This window comes from Nuphar pumila, chromosome 10, assembly GCF_984573655.1.
Source record: "Nuphar pumila chromosome 10, dmNupPumi1.hap1.1, whole genome shotgun sequence".
Taxonomy (NCBI): domain Eukaryota; kingdom Viridiplantae; phylum Streptophyta; class Magnoliopsida; order Nymphaeales; family Nymphaeaceae; genus Nuphar; species Nuphar pumila.
In genome coordinates, this window is record NC_143258.1 from 98,699,064 (window position 1) to 98,717,840 (window position 18,777).

At 35.3% G+C, this 18,777-nt stretch overlaps 1 protein-coding gene across 1 annotated transcript in view; it reads left to right on the forward strand.

Annotated features, from left to right (window-relative positions):
• The window catches only part of LOC149827540 (uncharacterized), a 28,453-nt gene extending 17,930 nt beyond the window's left edge, over positions 1-10,523 (forward strand). The window contains exons 7-8 of the mRNA XM_090019447.1: positions 3,595-3,732; positions 10,057-10,523. Of these exons, the coding sequence (XP_089875573.1) occupies positions 3,595-3,732; positions 10,057-10,206 (288 nt within the window). The 3' untranslated portion in view covers positions 10,207-10,523. The remainder of the gene's footprint in view (positions 1-3,594; positions 3,733-10,056) is intronic.
• Positions 10,524-18,777: the final 8,254 nt, after the last annotated feature.

An 18,777-nucleotide genomic window follows, 5' to 3' on the forward strand; every position in this document is an offset into this window, starting at 1 on the left:
TCTCTCCATGTATGGATTATTTAATTGCTACTTTTCGTTCAATATATATACACACACACGCGCGCTACTAATTGGAAATCTGTGCCTTTCATGTCATTGCTAATTTTAGTGCTTAAGTTGCTTCTCTTGTATTGGTTTATTAGCATTTGGATGGATATAGCTGGTGCCTTTTTCTTTTATATATTTATTTATCCTAGCGCATCTACTAGATGTGCATAATCTAGGTGGCATACTTATTTCTTTCATGCAAATTAAGGATATATATTGGAATCTAAAATATGTTTTCCAAACAAACTAAAGTGATTTTTTTTTAAACATCTTGGTGTTCAAAAACATCTCCAAATTTGCATTCTTGGTTAGCTCTTTATTTGAGGTTTTGATGCATAAGCAATTCTTTACTTCCTGCATCCATGGAACTTGAAACCAACCTAAAAATCAGTTAGATCAAAGTGTCATAGGTATGGGTGGTTTTCCATTTTCAGGCTCCAATTGAATAAAAATTATGAAAAAAATCACATTTAGGTTGTGATAGTAGCAGTTTGTAGCTGTCACACGGATACTCCATTTTGGCTCCCATTCCATATCCCCTTTATATACTAGTCATATTGAAAACTTTATAAAAATGGCTATCTCCGTATATGCAGCTGTATCCATGTGACAGGTTTGTAGAGATTTGATGTTTTTGAGTCAATTGGCTGCATTTCTGTTTCAATATTTGAGACCTTTATGAAATCCAACTAGAGCAAATAACACGGGATTGACTATTTTCTTTGTGAATTGTCCTCGATCTTTCTAATTCTTTGGGGTTAATTTTTTTTTCTGGACATTTGATAAAGTTTTCTGTATGATCTCATGCCTCCTAAAGGTAAGCATGTGTAGGTACTCATGAACATCCATAGTAACTAAACCAAATCAGGCCAATTTCAGAATGATTTGGCGTTTCTGTCTCTCATTCATCCACAAATGTTGATCAATCCATTCATGAGAAAAGGGTCTTTAAAGACATGTTTTGGTGGATGGTAGTGATTACAGGTGGAGAGTTGGATCTCTTAATTGTTTCACATGATGGTTTGGACCTGGGCAGCAGAATGTTGGCAGTCCCTTTGATGGGTCCGCTAACTTCTTGTATTAAGGTGAAATCACAGTCTGTTTAGCCTACTCGATCTATGCTCTTGAAGTCTACACCTGATTTATGGTTGTGATCATCAATCCGGATGTTTTGACTCCACTAGTAATGATCTAAAATGGATCACAAGTCACAACAAAGCTTGGTGTTTGAATGTGTTGATCGGTATGAGTGCATGACTTATCGTTCTTGGCTCCCAAAGGGTAAGCGAAACTTGGCATATGGCATTTTTGCAGGCTTAAGCCTGATGCCTATGTTAAAATATGTACCTAATCATTTAAATGTAATTTATATATTTTATATATATAAGGTAATACATATACATATATATTAATATATATGTATATGTATCTACTTATTATATATATAAAATATATATTTCTACTTTGTTTAAGCCGTAGGGGTAGTTTAGTCTTTTTCCCTGTTTTACGCACATTCAATTTATGAATGTGATTGTAATTTAGTTTATTTTTCTTTTTCTTTTTATTTTTTATTTCTTTTAATTCTAGTACCAAAAGGTACCTTGGGGGGCCCACTCAAATACGCGTTGGGCCCCTCCAACGGTCACATTTGTGACCGTTGGAGGGGCTCCAACGTCTATGAGTGGAGCCCCTCCAAGGCTCCTTTTTGTGGTTATAAATAGGGGCTCTCCCCTTTGTATTTCTTCATGGCTTTGAGTCAAAGCCCAAGTGTTTAATAAATTGATTCCATTGTTTTTATGCCTTTGTGCATTTGTGGGTTATTTGTGAGTTGTGCACAAGTGTTCTTATTGTGCATTCGTGGGGGGTTTATTATCAATAATATTAAGGTCTTGATCTTAGTATCTTGGTGGAGATACTTCTACAGCCTAGTGCTTGAGACAAGAAGGGTACAGTGCAGGTTTTGGCTAGTGGTGATTTGTTGGTCCAAATATTTAGCCTACAACTTGAGTAGCGAAGAAGTAGGCGAGAGGAGATGGTTGTTGCGAGATGCGAGGTTAAGGTTATGATATATGGATGTCGATGAACCGGATTTTATCCAATATTCAACCGAATTTGATTCCATTTAGTTGCATTTGGTAGGCCAAAACAATATCCGATTATAATCGGATGCGGATTTGGTTTTGATTTTTTGCTACCAAATCTGAGAAATATCTGAATTTGATGGATATCCCAATTCATTACATATAAAAAAGCGGATCTGGTATGAGCTCGTCACCATCCGAAACCAAATCCGTTTAGTCAACATCCAATTAGTCAGATCTGGTATTAGCCACATCCGATCCAAATCCGAACTGTTTGCATTCCTCTTAGGATATGACACAGGCTAAGGAAAGGTGGCTAAGTTAACTAGGTTGGTTAGCGTAAGGCTAAGTTAAGTTGGCTAGGCTAGGGTGGTTAGGTGCATTGTCTTGGCACTTGGGTTGGGCTATTAGGATAAACTATGTGCAGGCTGGGTTAGAGGTAAGGAAGTAGGTGGGTGTGATTCAGTTGGATTATGCTCAGATAACTTAGCTAGGTTGGCTTAACCAACCAGATCAGTTAGAGAGGAGGCGGTCTAGGTTAGGCTCAGTTGAGTGGGGTTAGTGTAGGCTAGTTGACTAGGTTGTGGCTGGGCTAGATAAGATTTGGCTTGGTGAAAAAGCTTCAACCTAGGGAGAGAGACGACTAGGTTTAGGTTGTCAAGGTCAAGCTAAGCTAGGTTGGGCTCAGATTGGCCGTGCTAGATTAGGCTTGGGAGATAACCCTCGTGGGATTTGAACCTGAGACCCCTCAGTTAAGATAGTATGGCCTAACCATCCAGCTTTCTCATTCAACCCCCCAAAAAAATTTATAAGCTGTTAACGACCAATGAATAAGATAGAAAAATATAAAAAAGCTTGTGCTTCTTCATTCTTTCCTATTATTAAATAATAAGTGCAATAAGTTGGAAGATAAAATATAAATAGTTTAGTGAGATGCTCAGGAACAGCTTTGTTAATATAAAAGTATTTAATGAGAAATACTTAGAAAGTTCAGAGTCTTCAATTCAAACTAGCTTTGGTTTATTCTAATTATCTTGATTTTCTGATAGAAGTAAATGGGAACTTACTAAAGCTTCAAGCCTTTCACGAACTCCAAACAACTGTCAATATATGTAGTCTACAAAAGTGTGGAGGTATCAAATATCAGTGCCAACTAAGAGAAATGGATAGTTGCAAGATCACATTATGCGTTTCAAGTCTACCATATTCTTGTTTGTCTTGCGGGCCGCAAGATTTTAGTTCCTTCAAACTTCCAGTTGTCTCATCATGTTCAGTATTTAGACAATTCATATAGTTCAATTGTCTCATCTTGCCCAGTATCAATGGCGATTGATCTAAGTGCTAGTTTCTGCGCTATGTGGAAAAAACTAGCTTGAATCATCTAGTCTTCTTTCCCATGAGCTTGTCCTGTTCCATGTATATTTCATATGTGTGACTTGTTTTGCTGGTGCTTCTTGTTTTACAGGGAAGTGCTCGGCTTCTGTTACTAGCATCAGACTGTTCAAAGGCATGGAGTTCAATTGTCAGCAAGAGTCTCAGTCATGGAACTGTAGAGAAGGTTGCCATCAATCATACGCCATTGCAGACATCTTCTTGTCCTTGGGTAAGGATATTTTCTTGCTGCCTTGACCACACAAGAACATTTTCTTTTGTCTGATGTAGTTGGGTCTTTCACCTGGATTTGGGTGCATGGGAATATGAATGAAGCCAGTTGATTCTGGGCATATCTCAAGTAGTCGTTTGACTAAGTTTCCTTCTGATTTTATTTTTAAATCTATAATTGATATATTAGGTGTTGATATTCTTAGCAGCTTACTGTGAAGTTTGCAAGATGGGTTCATTTCTTAATGGAACTATTATATTACCTAAAGCTCATTCTTATCAGCTGCTGGATGAGTTCTCTAAGTCTCTTTTTTTTTTCTGGATACGCAAGCTGGGGGGATATATGTCACACAGACAATTCACTTAGGCTTCATTTATTTCATTCCCATGTAAAGGAAATGCTTTTCATGGGAATGGGCATGGATCTCCTGCCAGCTTAGCCTTCCCATGAGAAAGCTTTCATAGGGGGGGAGGTATGAAAGGATTTGTGCATAAAAAGTGGTAGGTGGTGGGAAAAACTGGAGCCCTTCCCACCATGATGATTTGATGTTTGTTTCATTCATGGTGGGAAAAGATTACATCAGGATTGCCAGCTCAGCACTTTCCCATGAAAGTTGCATGAAGCAAACGAGCCCTTATCATGTGTATCCCATGTTGATACAACATGATACTTGGACACACCACGACACTTCATGGACACAGTCAAACTAGTGTCGTACAAAGTTAACACTGTCCTCATTTTTATCTATTTCTTTTTATGATCTTGAATGCATATTTTGTATTTTTTTACATGTTTTTTCTTTTAAAATTTGTCATCAATTGCATTACATTTCTGTTTTGATTCAATTTTTTTATTTGATATTTTAATCATAATAATTAAAAATTATTGTTCAAGAGTTTTCACTTGAGATGATATTCATGTTTTACTTCTTTCTTTATATTAAGAATTTATAATTGCACTCACATGTGTGTGCACACACACACACACACACACACACACATATATATATATATATGGGTAATGTTTGTTGTCCTCATTGGTAAGGAACCCCTTAGAGAAAAACTGTAAATTTTTTATTTTGTTGCACATTTGACCCTCCAGATGTGTACACCTAGTCACAAATATCGGTATTGGGCCTATTGGCTATATCTCGGCGAGGCCATTTCTCGCGTTATTATAGGTTTGGTGATAAATCCCAAGAAAATCTCAGGGCTTAAAAAAATATAAAAGATAATGAAAATAAGTAAGAAAATATTATGTTTATACAAAAAATACATAAATAATAAAATAAATAAGTAAAAAATACAAAAGAAAGAAGAAAAACATATTTAAAATGTAAAAAATAAATAAAAACAGTAAAACTAATTGATAATATCATGATAATATCACGAAACATGATATTATCAAATTAGCGATATTTTCAAAATATCACGATTTTTTACCTATATTATCGTTTGCTGAATTTACAGTGCTAATATTTTCAATGTTTTGAAAATATCGCCGATATCTATGACTGGATGTACATGTTTGGTTTAGTAGAAACCTGCCCTTGGATCTTGTTTTTTCAATTTGTGTCTGATTTTTTTAGGGTTGAAAAATCAATGGCCTACAATATACCGAATTTTCAACCCTCGAAAGATCATATTTTTGTGTGTGTGTATATATATATATATATAGATAGATATATGTGTGTGTGTGTGTGTAATGTTTGCTGTCCTCGTTGTTAAGGAACCCTATAGGTAAAAACTGTAAATTTTTTATTTTTTATTTTGTTGTACATATGAGCCTCCAGATGTAATGTACATGTTTGATTTAGTATAAACCTGCCCTTGGATCATGTTTTACCAAAATATACCGAATTTTCAACCCTCGAAAGATCGTATTTTTGTGTGTGTATATATATGTGTGTGTGTGTGGGTAATGTTTGCTGTCCTCGTTGTTAAGGAACCCTTTAGGTAAAAACTGTAAATTTTTTATTTTTTATTTTGTTGTACATATGAGCCTCCAGATGCAATGTACATATGTTTGATTTAATATAAACCTGCCCTTGGATCATGTTTTACCAATGTGTACGTCTGATTTTTTAAAGGCTGAAAAATCAATGGCAATATACCGAATTTTCAACCCTCAAAAGATTGTATTTTTGCATTAAGAAAATAAGATCCAAGTGTTGATTCCTACTATTTTGACCATGACACATCCATGCGGTCAGATTTGGTCAAAAGTCTCGAACCAACTTCAACCAATGAGTTCGAACTAGGGGGTTCTTATTCCTTACCCACAAAGGTAGCAAATGCTTTCCTATATATATAAACCTCCCAAATGGACATTTTATTGGATTTTTGGTATGTTTTTCAAAATTCTGACCTTACAGATGTGATCTTTATGCTTGTTTTTATATGAATCAGTTCTTGGGGCATTTGCTTCTTATGCATGGATAGGTTTTTATAAGTTTCAGACATCAACGGCATACAATTTTCATAAATTTTCAAGGCTCCAAATATCATTTATTCTATCCAAAATTTATGATCCAAGTGTCGATTTCTAGTAAAAACCAATCATGCTGAACACCTGTACTGTCAGTTTTGAAAAAAACACCAAATTTTTTTCATTTGGTAGGTTTAGGACCTATTTCACATGGATGCGGGTGCGGGGATTCGGCACTTCCAAAAACCCGGGTGCGGTGGTGCGGCAGGGGCAAAAATGTAAAAAATAATATATATATAAGGGGGTCCGGGGGTTCCCCCGACGCGGGTTTTTTCAAATTTCATTTTATATACAGCTGCACGATAGCGCACCAGGTCATGTAGATCTGAGTACAACCCCAATATGATGTTATTTGAAATCCATGTCTAAGAATAATATGTCAGATTTGGATCAGAGATCTAAACAAATCCAATCCATTTGCAGCCCTAGCATTGGATGTTGGTTTGTGAGATTTTATTTCACAAGTTTATTAGTCTTCATAGGCCACGTCGATCTGTAACAAGTTCATGCTTAAGAGCAGATCTTGGTTACTGTGGCTTCTATCTCGTCAAGGGAAGAGTTCGTCAGGAGAACAGTGAATGCTAATAGCCAGCAAGGCTACCATCATCATATTATCATTTATTATGGAGAGAGAAAATCCTTTACTAAAAAGAAGGATTAGCAAGGCTACCACCATCATTATCATTTATTATGGAGAGAGAGCAAGGCTACCACCATCATTATCATTTATTATCTATGTCACACGGACTCGGCTAGGGAGGTGCCGCACCCGAGTCGACACGCCCCGACACGGGTGCGGACACGGGTGCGGCTTCGGACTCGGTCAAGGCCGAGTCCGTCCACATTTTGGACTCGGTCAACTTTGACCGAGTCCAAAAATGTCCATTTTTAAGACAAAAAACAAAAAAAAAAACATTTTTTATATATCTTTTTTTTTAATATATAACCAGACTGTGCTGCAGTTGCACAGTCACGGACTGTGCACAGTCACTGCACACATCCTGTGACTGTGCACAGTCTGTGTGACTGTGCACAGACTGCATTGCACAGACTGTGTGCACAGTCTGTGTGACTGTTTCACAACTTATGTAAAAATATGTATAAAACACGATAAAAGGTAACCCAACCATTTGAGGTAGCTAAGTAAATGCTTTTCCAGTTTAAAAAAATACTAGTTTTACAAGTATTAGAAAAGCTAGCTTAAGAACTACCATAAAGAAATGGGAGTGCTAAATTGAAACTTTCGAAAAAATTAAGGTCATAGTTTTGGCTACTTAATTTACTGCAGACTTGAAGTTTACTATTACAAGTCAATTTAAATTATATCTGTACAATGATAATATCCTTTTATCTTATATAGTTTTGGCTACTTAATTTTAATTGTTTACTAGAATTATTGTTATATATATATAGCCGAGTCCCCGTGTCCAAAATTTTTGAAATTGCGCCGCACTCGTGTCGCACCCGCACCTGCACCCATGTGACATAGTTTATTATGGAGAGAGAAAATCCTTTACGTAAAAGAATGATTTTGAAAAGGCAGGAGCAGCAGCAGCTGTCAGCAGAATTTTTTTTAAAAAAAATTCCGCAGCCCATTTCATAGGGCAATTTTTTTTAAAAAAAAAAATCCAAAAAAAAATGGACCTAAATGATCTTGGGTGTAGTCAACGCACCCAGGATCGGGTTGACCGCACCCGATGCCGCACCTGCGTCGAGTCGCGTCGACGCGGGTGCGGCACCCTGCTAGCCGAATCCCTATGACATAGTTTAGGACCTCTTTTTCATTAGGGAGGTTTTCATTCCCATATATATATAGATAGAGAGAGAGAGAGAAAACCTACAAGATAAAAAATGTACCAACCCTACCCACTAAGAATTTTTCGGTGTTTTTTCGAAGCTCTGACCTTACAGATGTGTTCAGCATGCTTGATTTTCTAGAAATTGACACTTGGATCATGCATTTTGGATAAAAAAACAGTATTTAAAGCCTCAAAAAATTATGAAAATTGTAGACCGTTGATTTTTGAACCTTATAAAAATCTATCCATGCATCGGAATCAAATGATCCAAGTGTCAATTTTTAGTAAATTAATCATGCTGAACACATCTGCAAGGTTAGAATTTCGAAAAAAACACCAAAAATTGATGGTCCCAAGCAATCGGGTAGCTTCCCACTACCCTACATCATAGTTTTGCAAAACTCTTGTGTAGTAGCTAGTGTATCAATAATGTCTCATACCCATGTCTGTGGGACCTAGTTGGGGGATAACTCCCATAGGATTTGAAACCAAGATTCCTTCATTTGGCTGGATGACTTCTCTAAGTCTTGTATCACGGAGTCTCCGATCCTTTTGAGAAAAATCTCTCTGTTTGGGAGCCAAAATGTTTCTTCCAATGGCAGCTTATTCCCAGTGCTTGCTTATCAGAAAAGAAAAAAAACAAATTGATAGGTGTATGAAGAAACCCCATCAAATGCAAATATTTCTCTTTCAACTATACTTTGATTGTTAATATGATCTCAAGTCAAGGACTGATACTTGAAGCAATGCTATGCCTTTGATGATAAAATATCATTTGATTGTTGAACCTCGTATGTTACATGAAAGTAGGACACTGCAAGTTTGGGGTTATGGTAATGATATAGTGCACCGGATGCACCTACACCTAATATGGATTGTTGGTTGTGCTATTCTAAAATAAAAATATGCATTGCATTTGCAAGGGTTGCCGTGCTTTTGCATTTATTATGGAAGGTTTCAAAGCTTCGTGCTAATAAATGCAATGCATTTTTTTCCACAATATCATAACCGTTGGATCTTAATCCAACGGTCTACATTAAGACATTATGGAGTAGGTACGTCTGGTATATATATGTTTGTTTATTTATTTATTTATGGTGACTGCACTTGATTCTAATATGGAGTCATAGGTGTGAGCTTCATGTGGTCGATCTGACACCACACACTTTAATGGTTCGCTTATTAAGCATCATACTTTGGATTGAGTGTATCCATTGTAAAACATGATTTTTGAATCATAACATTTTGGCTCACTCTGGATGTTGAATTTTTTAAAGCTCTTAAACAACCTGCTAACTACACACAATAGGACAATACACTTTTTTTTCCGGCTAAACAGACCTTGTAGATTATATCCATGGGGCCTATTGGAGAAAAAAAATCATGAAAATAAGGAAAAAAAAAGATGGTTTCTAATAGAAAGGGACAATCGAATGTAACAAATATTTTCCGTGTGCATGCACATGCGTGTGTTGATTGTTACAACCTAATCAATTAAAAAGCTGATGATACTGATCCACGTGAAGTTAGCTAGTGCCTCTGTTAAGGGCCTAGGGCACAAGTCATGAGAAAAAGGCCCGGTTTGGTATGAAATGGACCTTCTCCTGTGGGTGCTGAAGCAAATGCACCCACGGTGGGGATTCGGTGGGGCCCGCAATTTCAATCATCCTGCAGGAGAGTACCTTTCGCCTTAAATGCCTTTCCCACAGGTTTGTGTGTAACAACTGGACATTTAAAATATGCAGGGATGACCATATTGATCTCTCATTGATGAAATTGTTGAACTGCATGTGTTTTCCTACTGTAATTCCCCCCGGCTCATACGGGCAGTGACAACACTAGATGACTCTTAACCTTGTCCTTTGACAAGGTGGTAAGGCATGCAATTTTTCACAGAATGCCAGCCTTTTGGATGGAAATTGCTCCATTTGGTAGTTTATTTCCTCTTTGAACTGATTGAAGGTAGTATTTACTTCCTAGCTTATGTGATGTAACTTCGTGCTTTGGTTAATGTGTTTTTCTTTCCTTTTTTAAATAGGTCTTGGAGCCCTCATGTGAGCTTCAGAAACTTCTCGTGCCTAGGGATGCAAATTCTAGCATCAGCAACATTACTGTTACTGCTATATGCAAAGACTATGAGTTGGACGAGATACAAGTGCTAAAATTCAGAGATTACAAGTCTGTATGATCGGTTGGTATGAGTTTATCACTGCTGGTGGAGAAAAGCCTCCGCTCCCCGGCCCCCTCCAAAATCCCCTCCTTTTTGGTTTCTTCTTTTTTTTGAGGGAGAGAGAGGTGGTGGAGGATGGGAAGATGTTTCATTGTAGGGATGGCTGGGTTTTTATTTGTTAGTGTTGGCAGGGAGACTGAAGCAGCCTTTTATGCATTATTTGTTCCTCCTGTCTCAACTGGTAAAGGATGGGAAAGTCCAACTAATGGGTAGAAAATGAAAAGTTTGGCTTGTTGGATCCTTTAAACTTTGAAACATGCTTCCAATCCTGAGGACCCCTCTGTGTGTGTGTGTGTGTGTGTGTGAAAATGGCATATGCGTCCCAAGATTTGGCACCTCAATCATTTTGAGATGCTATTACTGTTGTTGCTATAAGGCTTTTGTGAGGCTATGTGCCAAATGAGGGTCGGCTCCATATTCTAAAAGGGCCAACAGCCAAACTATCATGGATGGATCATAAAAAAAATTTGGGGCCGCTGAAAATTTGCTACACGAAATAGCACCTCAATCATTTTGAAGTTTGTCTTGGTGGAAAACAAGAAACTAGCTCTATTTCGACCGAGATGATGTGACCACCATGTGCTCTATAACCTTCTGTTTTTTTTTTCGACAAAGAAAGCTGAGGTGAGGTAGTCCCCTACCAGTTGTACAATCACACCATTGGGATTCTAGTTTGCAACGTCCCAAGACAAGGTGACGGGCACTAACTGCTAAAAAGTTTCTGCTGGTTCTTCGTTTGCTAATGCACAGCTAGAAAGTTACTGTTATGGGCGCTAATCATTCAAATAGAAAATGACAGTACTGTCCTTGCAAATTGTGTATTTTTTAAAATTTTCAATAATTTGACAAAATCCACCATATATCCAAAATCTTTGTTCGCACATGCTAACTTGTTGAGGTTTGTGTGATATATAGGTATGCTTTATGAAGTTTGCACCCTTTATATAAAAAAGATTGCCTGCTGAGCTTTGCAAATATAATAATACATTCACAAATATAGTATAATATTTATGATGATACCCCCTTTCTTAAGTACGCTCTTCATGGAGTTTCACTAATGTGTGCTGAAGTTTGCAGTCACCTGTTGCAAATGTTTCTAACGTTCACACTTTGATTCCACCTTTACAAATATAGTATGACATTCACTTTCACATTCCTGAAGAAAATTGTGAACCTTCTTTAACTAAAAACTCCTCATGTATGTCCGCAAATGTTTGTTGACATTCATGAATATCTGGTGCGAAATGTTGTTGCTCATTTGCGGACGTGCTTGTTACGTTTGCAAGATGATTCATCAACATCCTCTATATATTCGGATCTTTTGACCTCATTTACGGACTTTCTGAACATTTGCACATTTGACATGAGATTCACAAATTCTTTAAGACTTTAATGCAAATTTTTTCATTTTTTTTTGTGAATCTCTGTATGACCATTAAATGCAACACTTCATTTTTTTAAAAGCAATGCTTGTTACGTTTGCAAGATGATTCATCAACATCCTCTATATATTCGTATCTTTTGACCTCATTTACGGACTTTCTGAACATTTGACATGAGATTCACAAATTCTTTCAAGACTTTAATGTAAATTTTTTCATTTTTTTTGTGAATCTCTGTATGACCATTAAATGCAACACTTCATTTTTTAAAAGCAATGATTCACATTTTAGGGTTATTTTTTAATAAAGGAGAGTTTTTGTGGTCTCCAACCCATTTTCTCCCAAATGTCTCCCCCAGTAAAAATTTTTGACAATTATTTTTTGGCAAAATTCTTCGACGCTACTGTTTGCTCTTCGTCATGTGGCAACACTTCATCAGTGAATATTTTAGCGTCATGAGAATCATTGGTGGTGAGATATTTCGGTAAGCATATCTTTAATGGCTAAATAAGTTATTTTTTCAAAAAATTGGCATGAATTAGTTATTTTTTGAAACATTGGCATGAATCAATAATTTTGTAAAAGAATTGCATGGTTATCAAGTTATGTTTGCATGTTCAATAGTTTATTTCTTTTTTTTTTGTTTAATTCATTTTCATGTGAGTTTTCATTTCTTGCTTTGTTTACTTAATTTGATAAGATACTCATTTTCATGTGGTTGTTTATCTGATGTGGTCATAAGCTTTACACAATAGAAATTTTGTATTTAGTGCATCCACTCCACTTAGGCATTGTTACATTTTTTTTCTTTTTCTGATATATATGCTTCTGTATGGTGTTGACTCTTATATTTTGATTTCTTAGATCTGATACTTAAGTGGTGATTGGGATGAATGTGATATAATTAAAAAATAGGATTTTGATGTTTAGTCTACAGTATCAAGGTCATGATTTCTTTGAATTGATATTCAAGTGGTTCTTATATCAATGTATCAGATGTCCTTGTGATGTTGCTCATCATGCAAAATACTTATATGTTGGATGCCCTTAGCTGCAGTTGTTCCTATTTGGTTTTTTAGTGTTTTGTTTTGCAAAAATAATTTTGTTATTAAATTTTTTTCTTAATGCATAACTTTGTTGTTGTTTTGGATATAATTATGTTCTCAGTTGTACCCAAGTACATCATTTCTTCAATAAAAAATCAAATAGCAATGTACTTGAAAACAGTTTCAACTTTGCTCCTAATTTTTTTTTTAAAGGCTTCATGCATTTGTGACCATTAAAGGATATTTATATGGATGCTCTACGGGATTGAAGAGACTATCATGGAAGCAACAACACATAGTGATGAAATAAAGTAAACAGAGGAACATAGACATTACACATTGGTTGATTCATCCTATTATGGAGTACGAAGGAGGTTTGACACGTGGATAGAGAAGAAACCTCGTCTATGGCCAAAAGTATGAGTGTCTTAGCATCACTAAGAAAAAGCCCAAAAAAATATCTATATAAAAGGTTGATGAGTTTGTAACCCAAATCTTGTCTCTCATACCGAAAGCATCAAATGAAAGGGATCCATGTGCGCAATCAACAATGAAGAAGTTGGAGTCATTGACTGAGTATAAGGTAGTTACTAACCTCAATGCTCGACTAGAGGAAGCAGAAGACATGACCACCTGCAGTGGCAGTGGTGAGATGAAGAGAGAGAGAGTATGAACACCGTAAGGGTAAGAAGGGCGGAGGAGGTACATCAGTAAGGAGAGGATGCCAAGGTTGAGGTGGAGAATATTGATGGTCTTCAGCCGAAAGAGGAAAGTGAGGGTCCTTTTTCATAGGAGGATCTTCAATAAAAAGAGAAGGCTAAGGTGGAGGGTATGCAAGATGAGTAAATGTGGGCTGATGTGGAGAGATCAGAAAAGGATCCTCAGATGGAGCATGTATGGAATGATGCATAGAGATAGAATAAGGATCCTCAAGAATCTGAAGAGGTGGAAGATCAACCCTTGGAAGAGCAAGTGCATACTCTGAGGAAGAGGTCATAGTGACATGTACTTTCTTTATTTGTTATTATATGTAATATAATTGTAAGATGTTTATAATCAATTAGTTTGAATATAAACCTACATTCATTAATATAATTGTAGGATGTCATAGTCTCTTAGATTCTATAGTGTAGTTATGAAATCCGGCAACCAACATGTTTGAGTTCTTTGATTTTGAGATGATCACCTTGAAAGATGTGACACACATCTTTGAATTGAAGTGCCATGAGGAGCCAGTGAATCTACCTCAGTTTGCAAAGTCCAAGAGTCTGTGTCAAATATATTTGGGAGAAAACGAGGCTTCATTCGAAGGTAAAAGGTTAAACTTTCCATGGTTGAGAAACAATTATAACAAGGCGAGAAAAATGAATGGAAAGTTAGCTTGTGTTGGAGGGAATGTTGGTCATAGAGTAAACAAGGAGTTGAAGGCATTCTTGATATACCTCTTTGGTACTTGTTTATTCATCGACACTACTGAAAAGTTGATCCATGCATTATATGTGCAATTGCTGCAAGATCTGGATCGTGTCAGTAAATATGCATGGAGAGCAACTTCACTTGCACACCTGAATGCAACTTTGAGTCAAGTAAATCATGGAAGAAAAAACTTGATCAGCATATTGGTGTTGTTAGAGGTACGGTATTGATTTGATTTGACTAATATAAAAACATGATTTTATTATCTTTATGTACTAATTTTTGTATTGATTCTTGCAGGTTTGGATATGGTAGCACATATCCATTACAAGGCCCCTTGGACGTAACCCATTCTCTCAATTTTCATGTATTTCTATATGGAGTAAGTCACGTATTGGAGAAAACTTAAATATAGAGGAAGAGAAGAAGGGGATTGATGAAAGATGCATGGGTCCTCAGTTGGTAAGGGCCATTTGCATTGCAAAGTTGTGTGTGTTGTTTGAAGCACATATAAGTATATGTGAAAGAAGTGATTACATTTTTAAAAAAAATGCAATATATGACTCTAACTATGAATGAAACCTCAGTTTGTAATTAACGTGGTGTCCCTACGGAGATGATGTAATGGAGGAGGCTGTGGTTGTCCAAGGCATGAACCTCACGAGGAAGAATATTTGGTTGCATAACATGAATGAAGTTGAACATCAAATGGCCAACTGAGTAGTCTGGCAGTTTGGTTATGCTCAACAACTTTGTCACCCTTCTACAGTTAGCAAAAGTGTGTCAGCCTGTTTGAAGGATTGGAAGAAAGATTAGCCCACATTGTTCTCTTTCAAACTTGAAAATGGGCACGGCAACGATGATGACATCGGCTTGCATTCCATGAGACTCCATCACCAGGCAAACGTAGCTGCTGACAACCAGCAATTGTTAAGCAATTCCAACACAAAGAGGAGTATTGAGATGATAATGCACTTATACAATTATCAACTCTGTTTACAAATTTATTTTTATTAGAAATATATTACGTCGTACACTTATATATATATATTGATTACAAATTAAAGGAAAATAAGCAAATAAGGGCAATGAGACTGAAACTTAGAAGTATTGCAAATGGAAAGGATACAGATTTAGCTCTTGTAAGAGCTAAAACCTGTAGGCTGATTTAGCTCTTGTAAGAGCTAAAATCTGTAGGCTACATGATCTGCTTGAAGCAAAAGATGTCATTATACGTAATCCATAAGAGCTTTTGTGAACTTAGAGAGCGCTGCTTTCTAGTAAGGATAGGGAGCTTTCTAGCAAGGACAAGGAGATCTCTAGCATGAATAGGGAGCTTGAGCAGTTAAGAGCATGAGGACAACAGTTGAAACATCCACAAAAGTCACAAGCCCTAGATTTCTTGCAATTGTGATAAAATTCACAAACAGTTTTCTGTTGTATAGATATATTCACAAACAATTATAATTTGTATATTATTTTGTTTGTATAAACTTTTTTTTCATTGTTTGAATGTATATATTATGAATGTGTGAATATATATATAAATTTAATAGTTTTTTATTATAAATATATGGATGTATATACAAATTGTAATAGAGTTGTTTTTATTGTTAATATATGGATGTATATACAAATTATAATAATTTTTTTTACTGTAAATATGTGAATGTTTGAATGTATATATTGTGGTTGTGTGGATGTATATACCAATTGTAAGAAATATATATATATATATATTGTGAATGTGTTGATGTATATATAAATTGTAACAAGTGATATTATTGTGAATGTGTAGATGTATATACAAATTGTAACAGGTGATAATTACTATGAATGTGGATGTATATACAAATTATAATAGGAATGTAACCTCAGGACATTCGTACATCAGCTTTGTGAACCTCAAGACATTCGCAACCTAAAATTTCTAGACCTTATCAATTGGATGACATTCTCGCATTAGAGTGTGTGAACCTCAAGACAATCACAACTTTTAAGAAGTTCGCATACAATCAGCACATATTTGTGAATCAAAAGCTATATTTGTAAAGGTTGGCACAAATTTGTGAAGGTGGACACATATTGTCAAACTTTGAGGGTTGCAAAGGTCAGGACATTCGCATAGCATATTTACGAACTCCAGCATGTATTTGTTGTTGTCATGTTCAATTTTAAGATATTTTATACTTAAAGGATATACACATTAAATTAACACATGAAGGTCAGGATGTTCACATCGCATATTTGTGAGTCATTTTTAATAGAAAGGAAGTTTGCATACAATCAACACATATTTGTGAACCTACAACCATATTTGCTAAGGTGAAAATGTATTGGCGAAGGTAGACATATATTATCATTCTTCGAGAATTATGAAGGTCAGGACATTCACATTGCATATTTGTGAACTCCAACATGTATTTGTGGGTGTCATTTTTAACTTTGAGTTATTGTATACTTAAAAAAAATCTACATGTAATTAACACATGAAGGTCGAGATGATCGCATCGCATATTTGTGAGTCATTTTTAACAAAAATATATTTGTGAAGGTGAACACATGTTTGCGAAGGTGGATAAATATTTGTGAAAGTGGATAGAGAATGTCCTCTATTTCGCATTAGCTGCAGGTTGTCCTCCATATGTAAAGCATGACCCATATTTGTGAATCTACATTGTTTTGCATGATGCTATATGTGAACATCATTGGTCTTATTAAGGTAACCTACTCTTATCAAGCTAACCATTTCCATAAACTAACTATACAGTAAATTTTATGTAAAGAAGGTAATATACAATAAAAATTCATTTGTAATCACAGGTTAATGTAGTGTAAATACAATTTGTATGTTAAGTAAAAAAAACTTTTTATAATTTGTATATACATCCACACGTTCACAGTAAAAAAAAATTGTTACGATTTGTTTATACATATTCACAATAAAAAAACACTATTATAATATGAATATATATCTATAAATTCATAATAAAATTTTTGTTATAATTTATATATACATTCAAGCATGCAAACAAAAGTTTATACAAAGTATCCTTGCTAGAGAACTCCTCAAACCCTTGTGCTCTCGTGCTGTAGTAGAACCTGAAACCATAAGGTAACTACACAATGAATTTTATATAAATAAGGTAATATACAATAAAAATTCATTTGTAATCACAAGTTAATGTCAGTGTCAAATTTATAAAACATTTGATTACATATCAAAAATGGCTCAGACAATCCCACATTTCCTTCATTTCAGCTTTCTCATTAAGGTCCTCTGGTAGCTCCTCTTATACTTTCTTTTGTTTGTCATCCTTTGTCTTTTGTTTAGCCTCTGGACCTTTTGTAATTTTTCGCTTCGCTTCATTTGCTTTTGTTTTATGCTTTGGTCATTTTTGCTTCTTTGCCTTCTCTTCTGCCTTCTTTTGGGTTTCCTCTTTTTGTAATCCCTTCTTCTTTAATTTGTCATAGTATTTGTGCATATAATTTTTGCAGAACATTACATCAGACTGAAAATAAGGTTATTAACAAATAATTAATTAACTTATATCTAAAAAATACAACAAAATAGGACATATAAATATATAATTGTATAAATTTGAGTTTCATGTTTTTGCCCAAGTATTACATGTACAGTAGAACAAGTATATCACAATCAATCATGTAACAATCATATACAAAGTCAAAAGCATATAGATGTACATATTGAGTTAACAAACATATGCAAAGTAATTACTCGTTATTGAAGAATATCATCCACGGGACATGCCACCCAATCAGAGGAAGCGTTGTAGCCAACGTTCTCTATAAAAAATAAACATGAAACCCAATATTAATTATACCTAATATGAGAGAAAAATAGAGATATTATTGAATAAGTAATGAATTTATAGTAGATCAATGATGTTGTCGTCTGCATTTGTTGTGGTCCTCAAGGAATTATACAACCTAAACTTCTTGGCTTTCATACTCATCTCCCAAAGAACCCAATGACAATTGCCCAAATTGAGAGGAATTAAGATCTGCAATATAAATCGAGTTGAATATAAAAGCACACATCGTATGTGGTGTAAACATAAATGTAAGTATACAATGTTAGTCAACAGATACCTTGTCACATTCCTTAAAAGGATACAAGTTTTAGTTCTCCAAGAAAGAACGAGGTCCTTCTCACAAAGTGTCACTTTTAACCATCTGTTGTGAACATTGTTAAATAATTACCTTTTCCTAGTTGATAGAAAAATATGAGGACTATCGCTTTCGAGACTCATCGAGAAATATGAGGTAAGGTAAATGGTTTTGGGGAGTTGAGTTCTTGTTATCACGTCTAGTGCATGATTATCAACATTCTTTGTATGAATCTTTCTAAATTATACATAATCAGCATATGTGATATGTTCATATTAGCTTCAAATTAGTCAACATACAAACATAACAAACAAACAAACATGCAAACCTAACACTTACAACATTGGTCAATAGTGTTCATTCGAAAATCATGTTCAGACTGCTCAACAAAGTATCCATGTGACAAGTTGTCATCAACCTTGTTTTCATGGTCAATTGTAATTGAATATAAACATGTACATGTAGCATCACTAATTATATACCCACATAACTTGTTTTATTATACATCTTATCACAACTGGATTTGTGTATGAAGGTGGGTTTTTTTTTTCCCT